We start from the raw sequence: 21,428 nt of genomic DNA, 5'->3' as shown, positions 1-21,428 counted from the left end.
TAACAAAGGAAATGAAAAGGAACTTTGAGAAATCTTCAAAATGTTTTAAAATTTTGTTTGGAATATAAAAATATATTTGATCTATACATAGATCATGTATCAAAAAACTTAAGAAACCTGCTCTTTACCCAAACAGTAATGCTCATTCCCAAAGTAAATTACCTATTTACCCCTACGCATGTTAACATGCGCAAGTACAAACCTAACGTAACTTAAGTCACATAGCGTGACTTAACTTACGCTAGTACAAAGTTTCACGTGAGTTAAGCTACGCTACGTGACTTAAGCCACACGGCTGCTTGTGTACTTCAAAACACGCAACTCAACACACGCAACTTAACTCACGCTAGTACTAAAACTAGCGTGACTTAACTTGCGCTGCTGCTGGTGCACTGCTCGCAACAGAACAGACTGGCAGTGGCACCAAAACAGCAATGGCAGTGGCACTAGCTACTGTTTTGTTCCTTCATTCCCTGTTTACAGTACATGTATTCATTGATTCAACCAAAACTCTTAATTTAGAGAACATGCATTCATTCAACAATAATTTAGAAATGCAATTTTAACAATAAAACGCAAATGTCATAAAGAGGCGCAACCGCGCAAATGTATATATCATACAACCAAAAAGTCGAGAAAATACTACAAATATATCCAAAAAAAGTCATAAAATGTAGTCCTAACACTACTGGTCCTAAAATGTAGTCCTAACACTACTGGTCCTCCTGTGGACTCCTAGACCTCCTCCTCGGGACCGGATGCTGCTCAAACACACTATAGTCGGTACGGAGGCCATCCAAAATGCCAAAGAAGAGTGGATTAGAAACCACCTCTGGAATCCCCATCGCATGCTCCACTCTCTCTCTCATGCTGCCGATGACCTGCAATGGATCGGGAGGATGTCTGGCCCACTCCTGGTCAACAAGAATATCCTGGTAGACAGGTCTCGGCATGACAATATCAGGCTCTGGAGCAGGGTTGACGATGAGAGGATGGGACACACGGTAGAACCACCTCACGTACCTCTCTGTATACTTCCAAGGCTCGTCGTCTGGGACCTGGCGACCCCTCCGCTGGTGGGGAACGACATGAAGAGCAAACTCCAAGAAGGCAGCAGCCACATCTGCTGCGGCAAGAGGCATAACATCAGTAGGAGGTCGGGGAACCCTCTGAACATGTCCGTACTGCCTCAGCACCCGCTCCGGCAAGTGACGCACCATCCTCTGACTGTCTGCCATGATCCATCCGGAGTACCAGCACACGTCATGAAAAGGCGCCACGTCTCGTCGGTGCTCGTACGGCCTCCAGGTGACATGACAATGCTCCATCGAGTCCAACAAGCCTCTGAAGTGGTCAGCATGAGCAAACCCCCTTTGAGGTTTCCATCTACCCACATACGGGTCCTCCCGGTCGTAATCTAAATATTTGGACCTCGGAACCACATGTCTGAAGTGAACTATAACCCATCCCTGCAAACACAAAGAGACAAAATATATACATGTCATAACAAACACGTATACATTTATGTTTAACTTAAAAAAAGAGGAAAAAATATTACCACAAGCAAGCTCATGTAACCACCAACTGAGCCAACATTTGCATCTGAGGTAAGATTCAGCTACTCATACAAGAAAGCAAGTCCCATCGCGCCCCATGACCACGTGCCTATGTTAGCCAAATCCCGAATGGCAAGCATCCACAGCAGACTAATGGTTTTGCTGTTCTTGCTGGCAAAAAGGGTGTAGCCAAGCAAGAGCAACAAAAACGCCTTCACACAGGCGGGTCTAATACGACTCAGCTCCTGCTCCTCCTCCTCTGATAAATCCTGCCCCAACAAATGGTTGCACCTATTCAACAGGTAGTCATACTGGTCTTTCAGGGCCGTGTATGAGACAGATGCACCAAAATCAGTCACATACCCAACCGCAGCCTCCACCGGAAACAGCAGGTGGGTCACCAGCATATCCATAGATGTGTCATGATCTAAATCCTCCTCATGAATGAGCCGTCCAGCGACGGGGATGCCTAGGAGACAAGCGACATCATCCAGTGTGATGGTCATCTCCCCAACAGGAAGATGGAAGCTGCTGGTCTCCTGATGCCATCTCTCAGCCATGGCACACACTAAACCGTGGGAGATGTTGTCGTACCCAGTCAGAAGGAGGGGCCTTATACCCGATCTATCAACCGGTTCCCAGAACCAAGGGTTAGCATCTGCCGGCAATGGAAGGGACAGGGAAGAAAGCTTCAGTTTCCTCCCGTGAGAGATGCCTTTCATCTTACGATCCGCTTGCAACTGAAATACAACAAAAATATAATTAAATATGTTAAATAAACATGAAATAATAAACTATAAATATTCTACGTAAAATAAACATGAAATAATAAACTATATATATTATACGTAAAATATTATACGTAGAATATTATAAGTAGAATAAACTATATATATTATACGTAGAATAAACTATATATATTATACGTAAAATATTATACGTAGAATATATTATACGTAGAATATTATACGTAGAATATTATACGTAGAATAAATTATATATATTATACGTAAAATAAACTTCACATAATAGTAAAATATCATTAAATTAAATAAAACAAATTTTACTTACTCTTTTATCGTTCCAAAGCTTGCATGCCACATGTCTACCGAAGTCCGGTAAAAGTGACAACTCGTAAGGCCCCCCTGGAAAGCCCCCATCCTCGTCCTCCATAACTGGCTCTGCATGCTGCTGCTCAGGATCCTGCTCAGGATGATGCTGCTGGGGAGGCTGCTCAGGATGTTGCTGCTGAGGAGGGTCGACAAACTGATGCTCAGGCTGATACCCCTCCTGAAACTGATGCTCAGGCTGATACCCCTCCTGATAGTGATAACCCGGCTGAAATCCAGCCTGCTCCTGATAGTGCTGATCCTGATAAGCCAGCTCCTCAAACTGATGCTGATACTGTGGGGGGTCCATAATCTGGGATGCACCTGTCTGTGACGTCGATCCCCCCGCAGCATCAACAGTAGCACTACTAGTAGCAAGACTCGTGGCCCCCACTCTCCCTCGACCTCTCCCTCTCCCTCGACCCTTCGGAGGATGTAATGCTTGCTTCTCCCTACGTGCACTACTAGTAGGGGCCATCCTCCCTAACCTAAGCCTATCAAGCCTCTCCTGCTCAGACATATCTGCACAAATATCAAATAAAATTTAACACATTTTCACATGTAATCTTTAACAATATAACAACTAACACTATAATGTCGACGGTGTCATTTGAATCCATAAACTACCACATTGCAGTCAAATTAACTATACTCAACATTAACAAACATAACTCTAAATAATTACATCATTAACAATCCAATAAAACCAAAAAATTATCATTGAGACATTTCACCGAACACGTAGTGTGCATTTTTCAAACAACTATGTAATCTAGCATTTTCAAAACCCTAAACTACCACATTGTACCCTAAACAACATCTAAACAACAATTCCTAAGTTCAATCATCACTAACAACCATAATCTTTAACATGCAAGACATTTTTTTAAAAACCTAAAAATGTTAATTTTCTACACAAATTCGAAAATTTCAACCAAAATAATGCAAAGAAGTAGTATAATAATCACTTACTTGATAATGTGGACGAAATTTGGTTTGAATGGCGCAAGAATGGTGAAATTTGGAGTTGGGGGTGAAAATTTCGTTTTTCAAAAGTTGAGAAATGGAGGAATGGAGGTTCTGTGTTGCTGATAACCAACTTAAGTAACGTTGTGCAACTTAAGTTGCGTTACCGTTATAACTAACGCATGTTAACTTGCGTGGCGTGACTTAACATGCGTAAGGGCATTAATGTAATTTACTTTGGGAATGAGCATTACTGTTTGGGTAAAGAGCAGGATTCAAAACTTAACACGTATATATCACACTCCGACAAAGATGTATTCAATAAATATTTAAAATTAATCTAGTGAGTTTATTTTTTGAAGCGTTGCATCAACAAAAATTATAAAAGCGTTTTTTTAACTTTTTGAAAATTATAGATTTGTTCATAATTTATATGTGTTAGCGCAATAAAAAAGTGAACAGATAGACACAGAGTACTTGTTATATATCCTTAAATGTTCATAGTATACGTACGTATCCAATAAAACAAATATTTCTCTTTTTAATATATTTAAATATGATTTTTTTTTTGTGGTGGCCGGGGTTTGAACCCTGACCTTGTATATATTATGCATTGTCCATACCAACTAAATTATGCTCATGAGGACTAAATATGATTTATGTAACTCCTAAATCTTTGAACTTTTACTTTTAATCGCTCAAAAAGATGGCTTCAAAGTTTGGTCTTTCTAAATTTTTTATTTTCAATTATAGTCATTTTTTTTTCTTTGATAAAAATTCACGTCACATTCTCTAAGGTCAATTGTAGGCCAGGTGGTCGCCTTTATAGGCCAACATGGCCTATCCACTATCCACATACTCCATTTGTCTCATATTAAACGTTTCATTTTAGTACACTGTTTTTAATGAAATGATTAATAAAGTTGATTTTAAAGGTAAAATATGTATTAGTTACTAAAACACTCTTATTATTTATATAGTTAAGGAAATAATTATAAACAATTGAAATACAAAAAATAAAGGTATGTTAATGAAAAATTATTTGAAATTTATTAAGAAAGATGAAATCTAATTTGAGATGAATGTAGTATTATATCTGATCCTTTTAAATGTCCCGCTTTTCCTTTTAAAAAAATAAGCCCCGCCTATTTTTGTTGAAAATTGATTAGGGCGGGAGAAGAGGAAAATAAAAAAGATTCACAATCACAGTATAACTTGTCCCCAATCAAATCGTTGGAACTTAAACGAAACAAGAAACAAACATAACCATGACGAGGAATGTTCAAAGAGGTGATATAGTATGGGTAAGAATAATTCACTTTCCTCACAACTGGTCTCCAGCTTTGCTCACATCTTCCAACGATCTCGGCATCTCACTCTCTTTCTTCAACAACCCCAACACCCCACAACGCACCTTTTTGGTCGAATCTGAAGTTATCCCCTTCAATGAATCACCCTTTCAAAAAGACACCTTTCAATGCGAAGCGTTCCATTCTGCGCTGAAGTTATTCAATCTCAGAATCGTTTCTAGTTTACAGGGTCGCTGTATAATGGGACGTAATGAAGAGGAGAGGGTTTTAAATGGTTCAGGTTACCAGTTTGACCCGGTTGAAGTTTTGGGTATCAGTCTGCTGTTGTTGTAGCAGTGTGTTTTTGGTGGCAGGCTGCAGTTCTGTTTATTGCGCTTCTTGCTCGTCTTGAGCTAGGTAGTGTTTCAAATAATATTTAGCCGTTTCAAAAGAAGAAAATCACTGTACTAGCAGAGAAAAGTAATAAAAATATTGACAACTAAAAAAGACAGCAAATAACAAGAATGAATCAAAGTCACTCACCACATCTAACCAACGTAACTAGGCAAAACTAGGACATGCTAAAAGACCACTAAGATAGCAAGGCTAACATAACCATAATGACACAACATTCTCCATTCACCACCATATCAAAATACCAAACAGAGAGAGAGCTAAACAAACTCAAAACCTACTAACTGTCATACAGCCACAGTGCAGCCAAGGATCATAGTTTTGAAACCCGGACCGGACCGGCCGGTTGAACCGGTCGGACCGTGAACCGGTGTGTCATACCCCAATTTTTGACCTAAGGTCCTACACTCGTACACCATTTGATCCTGAATAGTCTCTGACTTTTTAGTGAAAAATTCGGCAGAAACTCATGTTTGGTTCCTAGTCGGGCCCTCTTCTCTTTTTTTAGTGTTATTATTTTTTTATTATTTGTTATTTACTCTGTAATTTCCATCTCTTATTTAATTTTATAATTTTTAAATTTTAATTCTAATTTTTATTTTCATCTTTTAATTAGTAGTTTTTCATATTTTATTTTAATCACTTTTTTTAATTTAGTTTGTCCATGTCAAAACAAAAAAAAGGAGCAAAGTGTCAATAGGTTAGAAAAAATACTCTCCATGTCCAAAAAAATAATTCTTTTCTCAGCATGCCACAATCACAGGTAAATCAACAAAATGTCAGAAGTTTGTTTCCTTCATTATCAAACGCGTAAAAATGCATTCAACACCAATTCAATCCCATTCATTGTCCTTCAATATTGTTTCCTTTTTACAAATTGCAAGAGTTTTTAAAAGAAACAATTTTGATCAGAACAAAAAAAAAACCAAGTTTTCACACACAAACCTAATTTGAAAACGAATCACAACCTGCAAACAAAAGCACACAAGCACAGTTCCAACATCACAAAAAAACCATCACGAATCCAGAAACCATCAAGGAACCAATTCACAAACCATTAACCTGCAAAACCTACACCAGTCCACTACACACAAATTGATCAAAACCAATTTCTCAGGAGCCAATTTCTAAACCATTCATCAGTCACGAATTTCATCACACACAATTGCAACAACCTGCAATCACCACACAATCAATCGAACCAGCCATAACCAACATTCATAGCCGAACATCACAACACCAACAGTCAGCCATATAACCACAAAAAACCCATAACTGGTCCAGATCCATTTCTACACAAAAAGGTATACCCTTCTTTGATTTAGACATAGGCTTTTTTTTATTTTTATTTTAGTTTGAATTGAAAAAAAATAGAAAAGAAAGAAAGAAAAAGAAGAGTGAACGAGAGAGAGAAGAAAAGAAGGATAGGAGAGAGAATGAAGACGGGGAAATGAAGGGAATGAATCGGCAAGGTTGTTTATATGGCCTAACGATTGTGTGTATGTGGGTGCATGGCCCTAGCATGCACCCTCACACCCTAACCCCTTTGATTTAATTTTAACTCCCTGTGATGATTCTACCTTAGATCAGATCAGGGCCATTGATCAAATCAATGGCCTAGATTCGATCTGTTAGATCCTTGCACCCTACCTTATGATTGGACCTCTGCTTTATTTCTTTCATGCATTTTTATTTTTTTTTAGCATTTTATTTTTTTTCCTTCTCTCATGCATTTTTATTAGATTAGATTTATTATTCTGCATCTTTATTAGTTATTCATGCATATTTATTTTCTTCGTCATTTATTTTTATTGCATATGAATTAGAATGTAATTAGGCCAATTGTACAACGATAAATGAGAAAAAGTGTGTGTGTGTGTGTGTGTGTTTTATTTCTTTTACTGCTTTATATATCGAAAAATGCAAAAAATATTAGATTAGGTTAGGAGATTTTGTGGTGATCCAACGTCACTACAACATTCTCACGCTTTTATTTTATTGCTGCGTTAATTTATTTTTAGTCTAGTTATTATTCAAAAACAACAAAAACATGCAAATAACAAAAAATCACAAAAAAAAATATTTTCATAATAAACCTTGATTTCTCAATCAAGTGAGCGTCCTTTTTTTATTTTCTTTCTTAATCAAATATTAAATCAATTTTAATCATACTTTGAGTTTATTTTCTTTCAATATAAAAAATACAAACAAATTCTCATTTGCCACTTGGCTTTTATTTTAAAACCTTTTTTCAAAATTAATAAAAAACACTAAAACAAATCAAACGTCATTTTCTTAACCCCGAACTACGAGGTTTTGATCCCTCACGGGTACGTAGGCAGAGGACACTCGTCCTTCCAAATCAATAAAATGTAGATAATTAGGTCTTCCTTTTTTTTTAATCATTTCAAAGTTTCATTTTTTTTAAAAAAAAAAAGCAAGCAAGTTTATAGCACAAAACATTAAATAAAACCAAAAGGTTCTCGTAGAGTACTACGAATATTTAGGGTGCTAATACCTTCCCTAAATATAACCAACCCCCGGACCCCCCAATTTAAATAAATTTTTTCAAAGTCGTGAAATAAAAAGTGAGTCAAACGCTAACCAAATAGCCTTGATCTCCGAAAAATGACGCGACAGAAATGGCGACTTCACTGGGGACTCCTAAGAGGGTTGAGCCTAACTTGGTCTTATTTAATTTTTGTGCTATAACTTGCTTAAAAAATCAAAAAAACAAAAAAATAAAAGATGGAAATCCGTGTATATATTTGTTCATCCTTCTTCTTTCTCCTTTCTTAAACGTGAGTGGTGAGATAAGTCCTACACCCGGGCTTGAGGGAACATTAAGATAGGATGGTGATATAATCAAAGTGCTATTCCAAGAGTAATCTTGAGTGTTAGTACATGTGATAATCCCGCTCAATGGAGGTTCTTGGAGGTAGTACTATGTTGACATGAGTAATCGTGTTTGGCACTATTACTTTCAAGTAACCGTCGAAGTTGAGGACCTTTAGTTACCTTTAACTCATCTTGGCCTTTTAGGACGTAGTGCGGTGGCTGATCAAGAGTAATCTTGAATTAGTTGATACGCGATACTACACCCAAACGAGACTTTTCTACGAATGTCATTGGAACAAGAGTAATCTTGTAACCCGATAATATTTGGAAGTGGTTGCAGACTTTGGGAACTTGGTAGAACCCTTGTTACAAGTACAAATGAAACCATAGTCCTTACCAAAATGGCGTTGTTGCCCTTGACTCCATCATCATGGACCTAACCTCATTATGTTTTCTTCGTTCTTTAGCATAATCATGCATACATGCATACATTCATTAACTTTTTTCTCATTAAACATTGAAGGACTTAGATAAATCTTTGTAAACATCAGAGATATAGACCTTGTAAAGAGGGACACCAAGGAATACAATTTCAAAAGTCTCAAACTAGACCTTAGCTTTGTCAGGGACTTTGTCTTTGGCATTTCTTTTGAGGGAACTGTTTTCAACATTTCAAATTATCAAATGAAAAATATTCCTTATGATGTTTACAATTACTTTGACAAATCCTTCGAAAATGTGTGTCTATTTTTGCATAACATCATGCATCATCGTGCATTTCATGGTCTCAATTCTGAGTCTCACAAATTTTCCTTCTCCATAAAAGGTCAACCAATCTCAAAAGTGTCATGGCTTCCTCGTCCGAAACCAACTCGCATGTACAACACTCGAGCAATCATAAAGAGAAGATGGATTTTCTCAAGCAAGAAAATCAATTGCTTCGGGAGGAAATTGCAGCCATGCAGACCAAGATGGACGAAATGATTGAATTGATGAAGACACTGACGGTTGCTCAAGCACGTCCTCCCGCTCCTCCTATCAGGACTCAAGCCGAAACTGTTTCTATTGGCCCTGAATGGATGTTTTGTGCCGATACTCCGGAGTACTCTGCTCCACAACGTTCCATGCCCTGGTTCCCGCCTCTTACTGTTGGCGAAATACTTCGTCCCATTGCTTGTGAAGCTCAGATGCCTACCCATCAATATGTAGCTCATGTTCCTCCACCTCCTATGAGAGCTCCTCCAGTCTCTATGACCTATTCAGCACCTATGATGCATACCATTCCCCAAGAAGAAGAGCCCATCTACTATTCAGGGGATATGGAAGTCTATGATAGAGTGAATGACTTGCAGCAAAAATATGATGAAATTCAGCGAGATGTGAGAGCCCTCCACAAGAAGAAAATATTTGGGAAGACTGCTTATGATCTTTGTTTGGTGCCAAATGTTCAAATACCCCACAAGTTCAAGGTACCAGACTTCGAGAAGTATAAGGGAAAATCCTGTCCTGAGGAACATCTAACAATGTATGTGAGAAGAATGTCTGCCTATTCCAAGGATGATTCAGTCCTTATCTATTTCTTCCATGAAAGTTTGGCTAGTCCTGCCTCAAAATGGTACATGAATCTAGATAAAACAAATATCCAAACTTTTCAAGATCTGTGTGATGCTTTTGTGGAGCAATACAGTTACAATGTGGATATGGCCCCAGATCGAAGTGATCTACAAGCTATGACTCAGGGAGACAACGAAACGTTCAAAGAGTATGCCCAGCGGTGGAGGAATACTGCTGCCCAAGTCAGCCCGCGCATAGAAGAGAAGGAGATGACCAAACTTTTTTTTAAAACTCTCAGTCAGTTCTATTATGTGAATATGGTCGGAAGTACCCCCAAGGACTTTGCTGAGATGGTTACTATAGGTGTACAGTTGGAAGAAGGAGTCCGAGAAGGACGACTGATCAATGAAAGTGTCCCTGCTGGCAGTTCAAAGGAGAAAGACCAGGGAGTGAATATGGTGAAAGGGCAGCAAGTCGATCCACATCGCCAGGCCCAAAAAACGCCGCAGTATGACCCGATTCCTATAAAATATGCGGTTTTGCTTCCACAGTTGCTCGAAAAGAATCTAGTCCAGACCAAGTCGCCTCCTCCGGTGCCAGCAAGATTGCCAGCATGGTATAGACCTGACCTTTTCTGTAACTTCCATCAAGGGGCACCTGGCCATGATATTGAACATTGTAATGCAATGAAGAAGGCAGTTCAAAACTTGATTCGGACCAACCGCCTGACCTTCTAAGACCTAACGCATGGAGTGGTTAGCTGTAATTGGGTCGCTGTTGACGTTCCTTCCGCTACTTATTTGTTCAAATAATGTTTGTTTGTTGCTTTTCGCTTTTTTAAAAAAAAAAAAAACATCCTCTCGTCCTGCCCGAGACGGAAGTGAACTTGTGTAGGGCTTTTTGCTTCATGTATTTTCCATCATTAATAAAAAGGTCGTTTTGATCCCGACTTTGTTTTTTATTTTGTGCTTTTCTGGAAAAATGGTAATACAAAAAACCAAAAAAAAATCTTCTTTAATCATTCTCAAATATCTGCATAGTCATAACTTATACTTACTTGTCAAAATCAATAATCAAATCATGCATTAATAAACCCGTTGAACACATTAACCATGTACTCTCTTCCAACTTTGAGTTCCTTGTATCCGAAGCTGAAGGGAAGAATAAAGACACTCCCGATGAGATCTCTCACATACTGGGGCATCTTGGCCGTTGAAGCTACAAACAAAAATATTATCCAGAAGATGACATTCAATTACAAAGACTGGTATGCGATGTTGTTGTTGCCTCGCATGGATATCGTACTTCAGTACACATTTCAACAGGGGCAACCCCCCCTCCTTCCCCAATATGCAACATGGAGGTCATGCTTCATGTGGAGGTCGAAGTCCCGTCAATAGGAGTTCTGCTGAAATCTCAGCTTGGTTGAACTTTAAATGCATGACGACCTTATAGCTTGAAACAAACTTCCAACAAGAAGATTCGTCCCCTTGAAATTCAATAAGGAGACTTTGTGCCCAAAAAGGTACTATCTTTTCAACCAGACTCCAGGGGCAAGTGGACGCCTAATTATGAAGACTTGGGAGCAATGACTCTTACGATCATGGATGGTGACAAACTCACATGTCCTATGAATGCCGGTGCAGTCAAGAAATACTTTGTCAAAATAAAAGCTCGATAAGTCGCAAACCTGAAAAGGCGACTTAGGCAAAAATGAGCGTCTCGGTGGACTGAAAACCCGAAAGGGCGGTCCAGGCAAAAATTAGAGAAAAAAAAATGATGGTTATCCTGATAGATTGAAAACCCGAAAAGGGCGATCTATGCAAAAGTTAAGGATCATGACAAGTAACTGCATCAGTCAGCACAGTCCACTTGGGGCATCCAGTCGTCAAAAGAACCTCCGATTCAAAGCATCTGCAAACCAAAGACTCAGAACTGGGGCATTCAAAGTTGTCAGGAAGTATAACAGTTATATGTGTTCAATGTACCTTCCCATATATTTACCATTTTCCAAATTTTTCAAAGATCCGTGGAGCCATGCCATTGGTAGGCCACCACTCAATTCATCAAATTCGAGCCTGTGCCCATTTATTTGGAACTCTCATTTATTCTATTTGCAAAATTTCTTCTATTTTTGATGGCAATACTTGAAGCAAAAATTTTCAAAATACAAAACCTTTTTAACATTTTTTGAAAAGTGTGAGCAACAAACACTCTCCTTGAACTCGTGAGTAGTTGAAACGTACATCAACATCCGTCTCGAGAACGGTTACATTCCAGAAGAGAAACATGGCTAAACACTGTGGAGAGGACCTCTGCTTCGAGCAAAATGCTTTCACAGTCAAAAAAATATATACAAAAATAAAAGCTCGCTAAGTTGAAAACCTGAAAGGGCGGCTTAGGCAATAGAGAGCGTCCCGGTGGACTGAAAACCCAAAAGGGCGGTCCAGGCAAAAATTAGGGGCACAAAAAAGGAATAAACTCCCGGTGGATTGAAAACCTGAAAGGGCGGTCCAGGCAAAAGTTAGGGATTTTCAAAAACCAAAAAAATATATACAAAAAAAAAAGACTGTTGAAGCATGCCAGGGGAAAAGCACTCTGCGTCGATTTACAAATGGCGACTTCTTCCAGACTCTTGGTCAACAATGGGCTTTATCCCCAGGAGCATCAGCTGCTACCTTGTGCCGGGTTTTACACCGTCAACGGCTTGATTTGTTCACAATAACATCATCTCCAAGGAAGTTTGCCGAGTGTTTGTACTGCGATGTCAGTCCGCCTCCCATCCTACATATCTTGTTTCGTTTCATCGAGTCGCCTGTCATATCCAATTTTTACAGTCGTACAAGCTACATCCATACATTCATGCATTCATACATTAATATTGTCACGTATTCATACATTCATATATACATATACACAATATCAATTCATACATGGTTGCATCAGTCACCCAAAGTCTTGTTTGGTCGTATCCTTTCGTCTCAGTCCTCAATTGTTTCAAGCTGCCAGTCCTAAACAACGGACCGCTTGAGTTTACTTTTCATCTTATTTCAGGCTACCAGTCCTAAACAACGGACCGCTTGAGTCTACTTTTTGTTTCAAGCTGCCAGTCCCAAACAACGGACCGCTTGAGTTTATCTTGTTTCAAGCTGCCAGTCCTAAACAACGGACCGCTTGAGTCTACTTTTTGCCTTGTTTCAAGCTGCCAGTCCTAAACAACGGACCGCTTGAGTCTACTTTTTGTTTCAAGCTGCCAGTCCCAAACAACGGACCGCTTGAGTCTACTTTTTGCCTTGTTTCAAGCTGCCAGTCCTAAACAACGGACCGCTTGAGTCTACTTTTTGCCTTGTTTCAAGCTGCCAGTCCTAAACAACGGACCGCTTGAGTCTACTTTTTGTTTCAAGCTGCCAGTCCCAAACAACGGGCCGCTTGAGTCTACTTTTTTGCCTTGTTTCAAGCTGCCAGTCCTAAACAACGGACCGTTTGAGTCTACTTTTTGTTCCAAGCTGCCAGTCCCAAACAACGGACCGCTTGAGTTTATCTTATTTCAAGCTGCTAGTCCTGAACAACGGACCGCTTGAGTCTACCTTTTTATCTTGTTTCAAGCCGCCAGTCCAAAACAACGAACCGCTTGAGTTTACTTTTCGTCATGTTTCAAACGGTCAGTTCCCACCAATGAATAGTTTGAAATCACATTTTATTTCCTCGAAGGTGTCATCCCCAGCGTTAGCTGTTCTAGTGATGTCACCGGTCAATCGCAATTTCAATTTCAATTTCAGAGGTGTCATCCCCAGCGTTAGCTGTTCTAGTGATGTCACCGGTCAATTTCAATTTCAGAGGTGTCATCCCCAGCGTTAGCTGTTCTAGTGATGTCATCAGTCAATTTCAATTTCAATTTCAGAGGTGTCATCCCCAGCGTTAGCTGTTCTAATGATGTCACCGGTAAATTTCAGAGGTGTCATCCACAGCGTTAGTCGCTAAAAGTTTTGTCTTCATTAAGCTATCGTCCCAAACGGACCAATACGGTAGTAGACAATCTTTCCCCAGTAAAACTACATTCCCCAGCAGTGTCAGATCCCTTTCTTTAATGAACTTGGGTATCCCGTTGTTGTTTTCCAGTCTTAGTCAAGTCATTTTTGTCGTCCTGCATTCGTACTTGCATCATGAGCATTTCATAGCATCTTAGGTCCAAAATTGGTGTACTTTTATATTTAAGTCTCTTCAGTCCGTCAACTCAAAGATTCCATCTTCAAATCTCCGGACGAAGAAACTTAAATAGGGGCATCTGTCATACCCCAATTTTTGACCTAAGGTCCTACACTCGTACACCATTTGATCCTGAATAGTCTCTGACTTTTTAGTGAAAAATTCGGCAGAAACTCATGTTTGGTTCCTAGTCGGGCCCTCTTCTCTTTTTTTAGTGTTATTATTTTTTTATTATTTGTTATTTACTCTGTAATTTCCATCTCTTATTTAATTTTATAATTTTTAAATTTTAATTCTAATTTTTATTTTCATCTTTTAATTAGTAGTTTTTCATATTTTATTTTAATCACTTTTTTTAATTTAGTTTGTCCATGTCAAAACAAAAAAAAGGAGCAAAGTGTCAATAGGTTAGAAAAAATACTCTCCATGTCCAAAAAAATAATTCTTTTCTCAGCATGCCACAATCACAGGTAAATCAACAAAATGTCAGAAGTTTGTTTCCTTCATTATCAAACGCGTAAAAATGCATTCAACACCAATTCAATCCCATTCATTGTCCTTCAATATTGTTTCCTTTTTACAAATTGCAAGAGTTTTTAAAAGAAACAATTTTGATCAGAACAAAAAAAAAACCAAGTTTTCACACACAAACCTAATTTGAAAACGAATCACAACCTGCAAACAAAAGCACACAAGCACAGTTCCAACATCACAAAAAAACCATCACGAATCCAGAAACCATCAAGGAACCAATTCACAAACCATTAACCTGCAAAACCTACACCAGTCCACTACACACAAATTGATCAAAACCAATTTCTCAGGAGCCAATTTCTAAACCATTCATCAGTCACGAATTTCATCACACACAATTGCAACAACCTGCAATCACCACACAATCAATCGAACCAGCCATAACCAACATTCATAGCCGAACATCACAACACCAACAGTCAGCCATATAACCACAAAAAACCCATAACTGGTCCAGATCCATTTCTACACAAAAAGGTATACCCTTCTTTGATTTAGACATAGGCTTTTTTTTATTTTTATTTTAGTTTGAATTGAAAAAAAATAGAAAAGAAAGAAAGAAAAAGAAGAGTGAACGAGAGAGAGAAGAAAAGAAGGATAGGAGAGAGAATGAAGACGGGGAAATGAAGGGAATGAATCGGCAAGGTTGTTTATATGGCCTAACGATTGTGTGTATGTGGGTGCATGGCCCTAGCATGCACCCTCACACCCTAACCCCTTTGATTTAATTTTAACTCCCTGTGATGATTCTACCTTAGATCAGATCAGGGCCATTGATCAAATCAATGGCCTAGATTCGATCTGTTAGATCCTTGCACCCTACCTTATGATTGGACCTCTGCTTTATTTCTTTCATGCATTTTTATTTTTTTTTAGCATTTTATTTTTTTTCCTTCTCTCATGCATTTTTATTAGATTAGATTTATTATTCTGCATCTTTATTAGTTATTCATGCATATTTATTTTCTTCGTCATTTATTTTTATTGCATATGAATTAGAATGTAATTAGGCCAATTGTACAACGATAAATGAGAAAAAGTGTGTGTGTGTGTGTGTGTGTGTTTTATTTCTTTTACTGCTTTATATATCGAAAAATGCAAAAAATATTAGATTAGGTTAGGAGATTTTGTGGTGATCCAACGTCACTACAACATTCTCACGCTTTTATTTTATTGCTGCGTTAATTTATTTTTAGTCTAGTTATTATTCAAAAACAACAAAAACATGCAAATAACAAAAAATCACAAAAAAAAATATTTTCATAATAAACCTTGATTTCTCAATCAAGTGAGCGTCCTTTTTTTATTTTCTTTCTTAATCAAATATTAAATCAATTTTAATCATACTTTGAGTTTATTTTCTTTCAATATAAAAAATACAAACAAATTCTCATTTGCCACTTGGCTTTTATTTTAAAACCTTTTTTCAAAATTAATAAAAAACACTAAAACAAATCAAACGTCATTTTCTTAACCCCGAACTACGAGGTTTTGATCCCTCACGGGTACGTAGGCAGAGGACACTCGTCCTTCCAAATCAATAAAATGTAGATAATTAGGTCTTCCTTTTTTTTTAATCATTTCAAAGTTTCATTTTTTTTTAAAAAAAAAAGCAAGCAAGTTTATAGCACAAAACATTAAATAAAACCAAAAGGTTCTCGTAGAGTACTACGAATATTTAGGGTGCTAATACCTTCCCTAAATATAACCAACCCCCGGACCCCCCAATTTAAATAAATTTTTTCAAAGTCGTGAAATAAAAAGTGAGTCAAACGCTAACCAAATAGCCTTGATCTCCGAAAAATGACGCGACACGGTGATATGTCCGGTTCGAGCTGAGCAATGGATCGGCCATGCAATAGAACCGGTGAGAACCGGAACGACTCGAAAAAAACCGGTAAAAACCGGTGACTCGGCCGGTTTGGAGAACCGGACCGGTTCAACACATAACCACTACATATTGTTTAAAAAATCAGAAAAAAAAACCAGGGAAAGAAGAGAGAACAGAACACGATAACGAGCCTCCTCTTCCAAACAGTCATGGTGAAAACTAAAGGCATGGTTCTAGTTCATGGAAAGAAAATTTAGAGAGGAGGTATAATTTGTATAGACAGATCTTGGTTACAGATAATAAAAAAAAGAAATGAGAGAAAGATCAAATGTGAGGGAGGTTGGCGGCTACTAAAATGAGAGAGGCGCTGCTGCTAACTTCATTTTGGAAAAGTAGTGTAACTAGGGTTTTCATTATTTGGTGGGGTTTTGTTATTTTGACTAAATGGGCCTTTAGGTTGATTTTCTTGCAATGTTTCCTTGCATTCAAAAGATATTTTATACACCTCCCGTAATAAATGATAATAGTTCATACACTTGTTTTTTTTGAGAAAAAATATTTCATACACTTATATTTATTTTTAATATAGAATATGAAAAAAAATGTTAATAATAATGTTTTATAAAAATATTGTTTTTCCTTTAATACACGTACAATTTTATGGACCGAGTCATCCGGCCTAATCTACTTTAATACATGTATAATTTTTTTATAGAGACCGAGTCATACTACCGAGTTATCCGATTTAATACGGTTCAGTCATGCGGTTCAACCAATGACCCAGTGGTTCAACCAATGACTCAGTGACCCAGTGGTATTGCCGAGTCGATGACCGGTCCGAGTTTTAAAACTATGCCAAGGATAATAAAATGCAATTGCAATTGCAAAACCAATTATAGCAGCACAAGCCTGGGAACCGAAGGATGGCTGGAAAACAGAAAGTCCAGTCCGAATTCATTGAAAAAAATGAGCATTCCTCTACGACTGAGGTTGAATCTGATCTGAAAAGACCTGCAGAAATAACAATCCAAAATAACTCACTGATTGAAGAAAAAATCCAAAACTTGACAACTACCAAGTTCAACAAATCTGAAGAAATAAAATGTAAAAAAACATACAATGTTAACAAAGTCAAGGCAAACAAACAATAGTTAGAATCCAACCACTATTGATTCTAGTCTAGTATTAAGAACATGCATGTAAGACATATGTAGATATATCGATAACAAAATACATATGTGCCATTTGGAAATATAACGAACCCCCCCTTAGCAAGTATAATTGATTTCTTAAAACTAAAAGTTTTAAATGAATTCATAGTATTAGAACCCCCCAAGCTTGACAATTTTGGGCTTGTATCTTAAGTCGCACTGCTTATACAAAGAACCCCAACCTTAAACAAATAGTGGCTTAATTTAAATAGCAAAACTACAATAAAATAGCCATCGAAAGATTATCATATAACTGCAATCTAACATGAAATAATATAATCCGGAGTCAAATAAGGCATATAGCGAACAATTTTATCTTTAACAAGTAATGACCAGCACAACCTTATTCAAATTATTACTACACTATATAATCAGCCAATACATCAAATTCTTCTATCAATACATATTCCATTAGTCACTACTACGAGGATATAAATAATGTACATCCAAAAAATGGCTTTGAAGTCAAACTCGTAAACTAAGTTCTCATCTTTATCTTTCACTTCAATTCTATATTCACATTCTGAACTGCACAAGATGTAGACCGAGACTTATGTTCTGCATGGTTTAGCATAAGTTTTCCCTTCTATTAAGGATAACCGAAACAGTAAGAAAATTAAAACAGAATCAAACGGCCTTGTCTATCACCAACAAAACCCCAAGTTTCTTAAGATGGGGGCCTTAGCACCAAGGTATTTTAGCTCTCAAGCCAAACAATCAACCACAAAAATCAAGCTTCAATTCATCTCTAAGCTAAAAGGTATGTAAAAGGTCTCCATTTTATACCTCTTTTTGATGTTAAGGTTATCCAATTCTCCCTACGGATAGCTTTTATTAGCTTTCGATACCTCATACCTCTACATGCTACCTTGAATAGAGTTTCCGGTGTGTTCAACATCAACATTTCCTAGTTGTCACACTTTATTTGACCATTCAGTTGATCAGCCCCAATAATGTGTAATCGGGGCAGTCCAAAACCATAGCAACGATACAAATTTGTTTTGATTCTATAAGTTACTATGTTCTCATTCATGTATTTCTTTCCTATTCACAGCCCCATTGGACGAATCTACTCTAACACAAAATATAACAACTTAGCTAACTATAGATATTTACATAAACAATCTAAATCCTTATATAATACTTCAAAATGCAACTATATAAAGATTTGTGTCTCATGAATCAACATTTCACCCTTTAGAGTATTTCTTCATCACTAATTTATCCCTACCACTCCAAATCAAGAATTCTTGTACTATCTAAAAATAAAAATCAGTGTCAGTGTCCTTCAGAGTAAGATGGGATGACTTGCGGTTGATGATACAAAAGAACGGAAAACAAATCAAATACCCTTTTCCACCTGGAGGATCAAGTAATGAAAATGTGGGCAATACATAACTATAAGATAACTATCCATTTACAATTCTACACTTTGGTACATTGTTTACTATAATTCATTGGTTATTTGCACATGTTATAGTCTAAAAAATAGTTCACACCATCAGATTCAGAGGGAAAATTGACTAGGTTGAAAGTGAAGAAATCCAATTTGTCAAAAGGCTACATTTAGTATTATATAACTTATGTTGAGTCTAGTGTAGCAGCAGACAAAAGAAAAATTTGTCGGCGGTACAGAAGATTGGGTCGGAGAGAAGACGTTACAAGGGAGTAAAAAACCTCGGCACCATTGGATTTGATAGATGTGAATAATAAAATGAATGGATGAGATCATTCAACTTTGCGTCTTTTTTTATAAGTTCTACAATAATTATCTTCTTCAAAAACTGACATCACAATAGTATTTTATGACATATTCAGTTTAGTTCATAATGCATTGTGCAAGATTTGTAGCAAACATTAAAAAAATTGTGCAGCATTAAGCAGGCATTATTACATCTAATTCATAACGCAAATCGTAGAAAATGAAATGACAAACCATTTAATGCAATTCATGATTGTGAACTATTTAAAATTTAGTGTAAGATGTGAGAGAATCAACAACTCAAATTAACCAAACTATTGACAATAAAAAGATATGTTCAGCCTATAGAATCCATCAACCATTGATTAACAATGATCTAACAAGTCATCAAGAATCAGAGCAGGCATAACATATAAATAACAGAAACAAAAACTAACCATATATATGTTGCAGTTGAATCCATGCTTAAGGTGATATGAGACTCTCTATGTAGACAACTGCGTCTGTATGCTCATAGTTGTTTTGAAACTCAGTAATATTCAAAGTGCCAGTTTTGGAATCATAAACAACCAACTTGATATCATCAAGTATCTTATCATGATTATTATCAAACTGCTCACATTTCACCAACAGTTGGTCATCCTCTGAAATATATAAAGCAGTATTGGCTAATAAATCCTGATCTTGCAAACAATCTTTATATAACAGTTCGACAGGAATAGTGTAACATATAGTCCAAGACTCTTGATTTCCATACTCCTTCATAATCCAAACATCCCAATATTCATCACTATTTGCAAAGACACAGAAGCAATCCCTCACCACACACAAGTCCCATGAAACAATCGCATTCCCGAAATCAGGTAAACAAATATCTTGACATGACTCCTTCTCTAAATCAAGAGAAATAATGACATCCCATGCAAACCAATTAACAGTGCCACACACAAATATCCCCGGGCCATGCTTGGTGTAACATGGGATGTCCTCTATCTTTCTCCAATAATCAGTCCCAAGAGTATTAACATAAACTTCATTTTTTTCAGAAACAGCAATGAGCTTATAATTATCAATGAAATGATCACATCCAAAGCTTATTGATGTCCAGCATTTGTCACTTTCCAAAGGAGGCAATAACTTAAACTTTGTAATGGAAGGGTTCCACAAGAAATAAGAACCATTACTGAGCTTACCACAAAAATGCCATCGCAAGAGCACATCAGACGCACGACATGATTTCCATTTGTGAGAGTACTAGGAATGTGTAGTTGTGTTTGTGTAAAAACTGCAGAAGTAGAAATAGGCGAAGGGATTGGAGAATCATACATAACTAACTCCTCATCTCTACGTGTGGAACGATTATAATTTGTTAGCATGATGTGGCGGCGCTTGGTTGACATACGAAGATGCTTCTTTGCGAATTTGGGATCAGAAATAAGAGAATTGAAGGACTTACAGACGCATCGGAGTTGTCCGAGTGATTTGACCGGAAGCCTGCAGAGAATCTCAGGAAAAAGATCAGAAGGAATAGTTGGAAGCTCCAGCGGTGTGTATGTTAGGGTTCCGGCGACCAATCGCTGCCTCTGAATGTTGGTTGTTTCCTCCGTAAGTGACTGAGAACAAACGACATTACTCCCGGGAATTTGATACGACATCGGAACCGGAACCTGCACCGAACCGGATACACCAGGAGGTTGATTAGGGTTTTGGTAACAACCAGGTGGATTGGAATTAGGGTTTGTAGGAACTGGATCGGGTGGATTAGTGATTGGGTTAGGCTGATGTTGAACCTATTACACGAAGGATGAGAGAAAAAGGCTGATTTTTGTAGGAACTGGATCGGGTGGATTAGGGTTTTTTTGTAGGAACTGGATCTCTATGATTTGCGTGGATTGGAAAAAGGCTGATGTTGAACTTCATTTTATTACTTACTTATTTTGTTTTTGAAAAAGGCTAAGAATGTATTAATAAACTAGAAATTTAATAATCAAAATCGAACAAGATATACGGTTAAAACTCTATAAATTAATAATGTCAAGACCGGATAAATTTATTAATTTAGAGAGTTATTAATTTATCGATAAATTAATAATTATTAATTTAAAGAGTTTTTAAGTAATTATATTGTACATACCAAACAAAAAGGAAAATTAGTCTATGCCTCTTAGAATTATGTTGCAGCGAACATTGGGACTCAACGTAAATTAGTAACTACTCC

At 37.4% G+C, this 21,428-nt stretch overlaps 2 protein-coding genes and 1 pseudogene across 3 annotated transcripts; 1 reads left to right on the top strand and 2 right to left on the bottom strand.

Annotated features, from left to right (window-relative positions):
• Positions 1-713: 713 nt before the first annotated feature.
• Positions 714-1,573, bottom strand: LOC146935388 (uncharacterized). The gene is made up of 2 exons (XM_085749043.1): positions 1,559-1,573; positions 714-1,469 (listed from the first exon to the last, which is right to left on the bottom strand). The coding sequence occupies exons 1-2, from the start codon at positions 1,571-1,573 to the stop codon at positions 714-716; spliced, it is 771 nt and encodes a 256-aa protein (XP_085605169.1).
• A 7,507-nt stretch (positions 1,574-9,080) lies between these two features.
• On the top strand, positions 9,081-10,463 carry LOC146935387 (uncharacterized). Its single transcript, XM_085749042.1, has one exon. The coding sequence runs from the start codon at positions 9,081-9,083 to the stop codon at positions 10,461-10,463; it is 1,383 nt and encodes a 460-aa protein (XP_085605168.1).
• A 6,570-nt stretch (positions 10,464-17,033) lies between these two features.
• Positions 17,034-21,116, bottom strand: LOC146935386 (F-box/kelch-repeat protein At3g23880-like; annotated as a pseudogene). The gene is made up of 2 exons (XR_015030215.1): positions 19,648-21,116; positions 17,034-17,308 (listed from the first exon to the last, which is right to left on the bottom strand). The product of XR_015030215.1 is annotated as an F-box/kelch-repeat protein At3g23880-like (transcript).
• Between the last annotated feature and the right edge of the window lie 312 nt (positions 21,117-21,428).

Source organism: Medicago sativa, chromosome 3 (genome assembly GCF_051527215.1).
Source record: "Medicago sativa cultivar Bolivia chromosome 3, Bolivia_mono, whole genome shotgun sequence".
NCBI classification, from domain to species: Eukaryota; Viridiplantae; Streptophyta; class Magnoliopsida; order Fabales; family Fabaceae; genus Medicago; species Medicago sativa.
The sequence above is the reverse complement of the archived record's forward strand: the minus strand, read 5'-3'. Positions and strand labels throughout refer to the sequence as shown.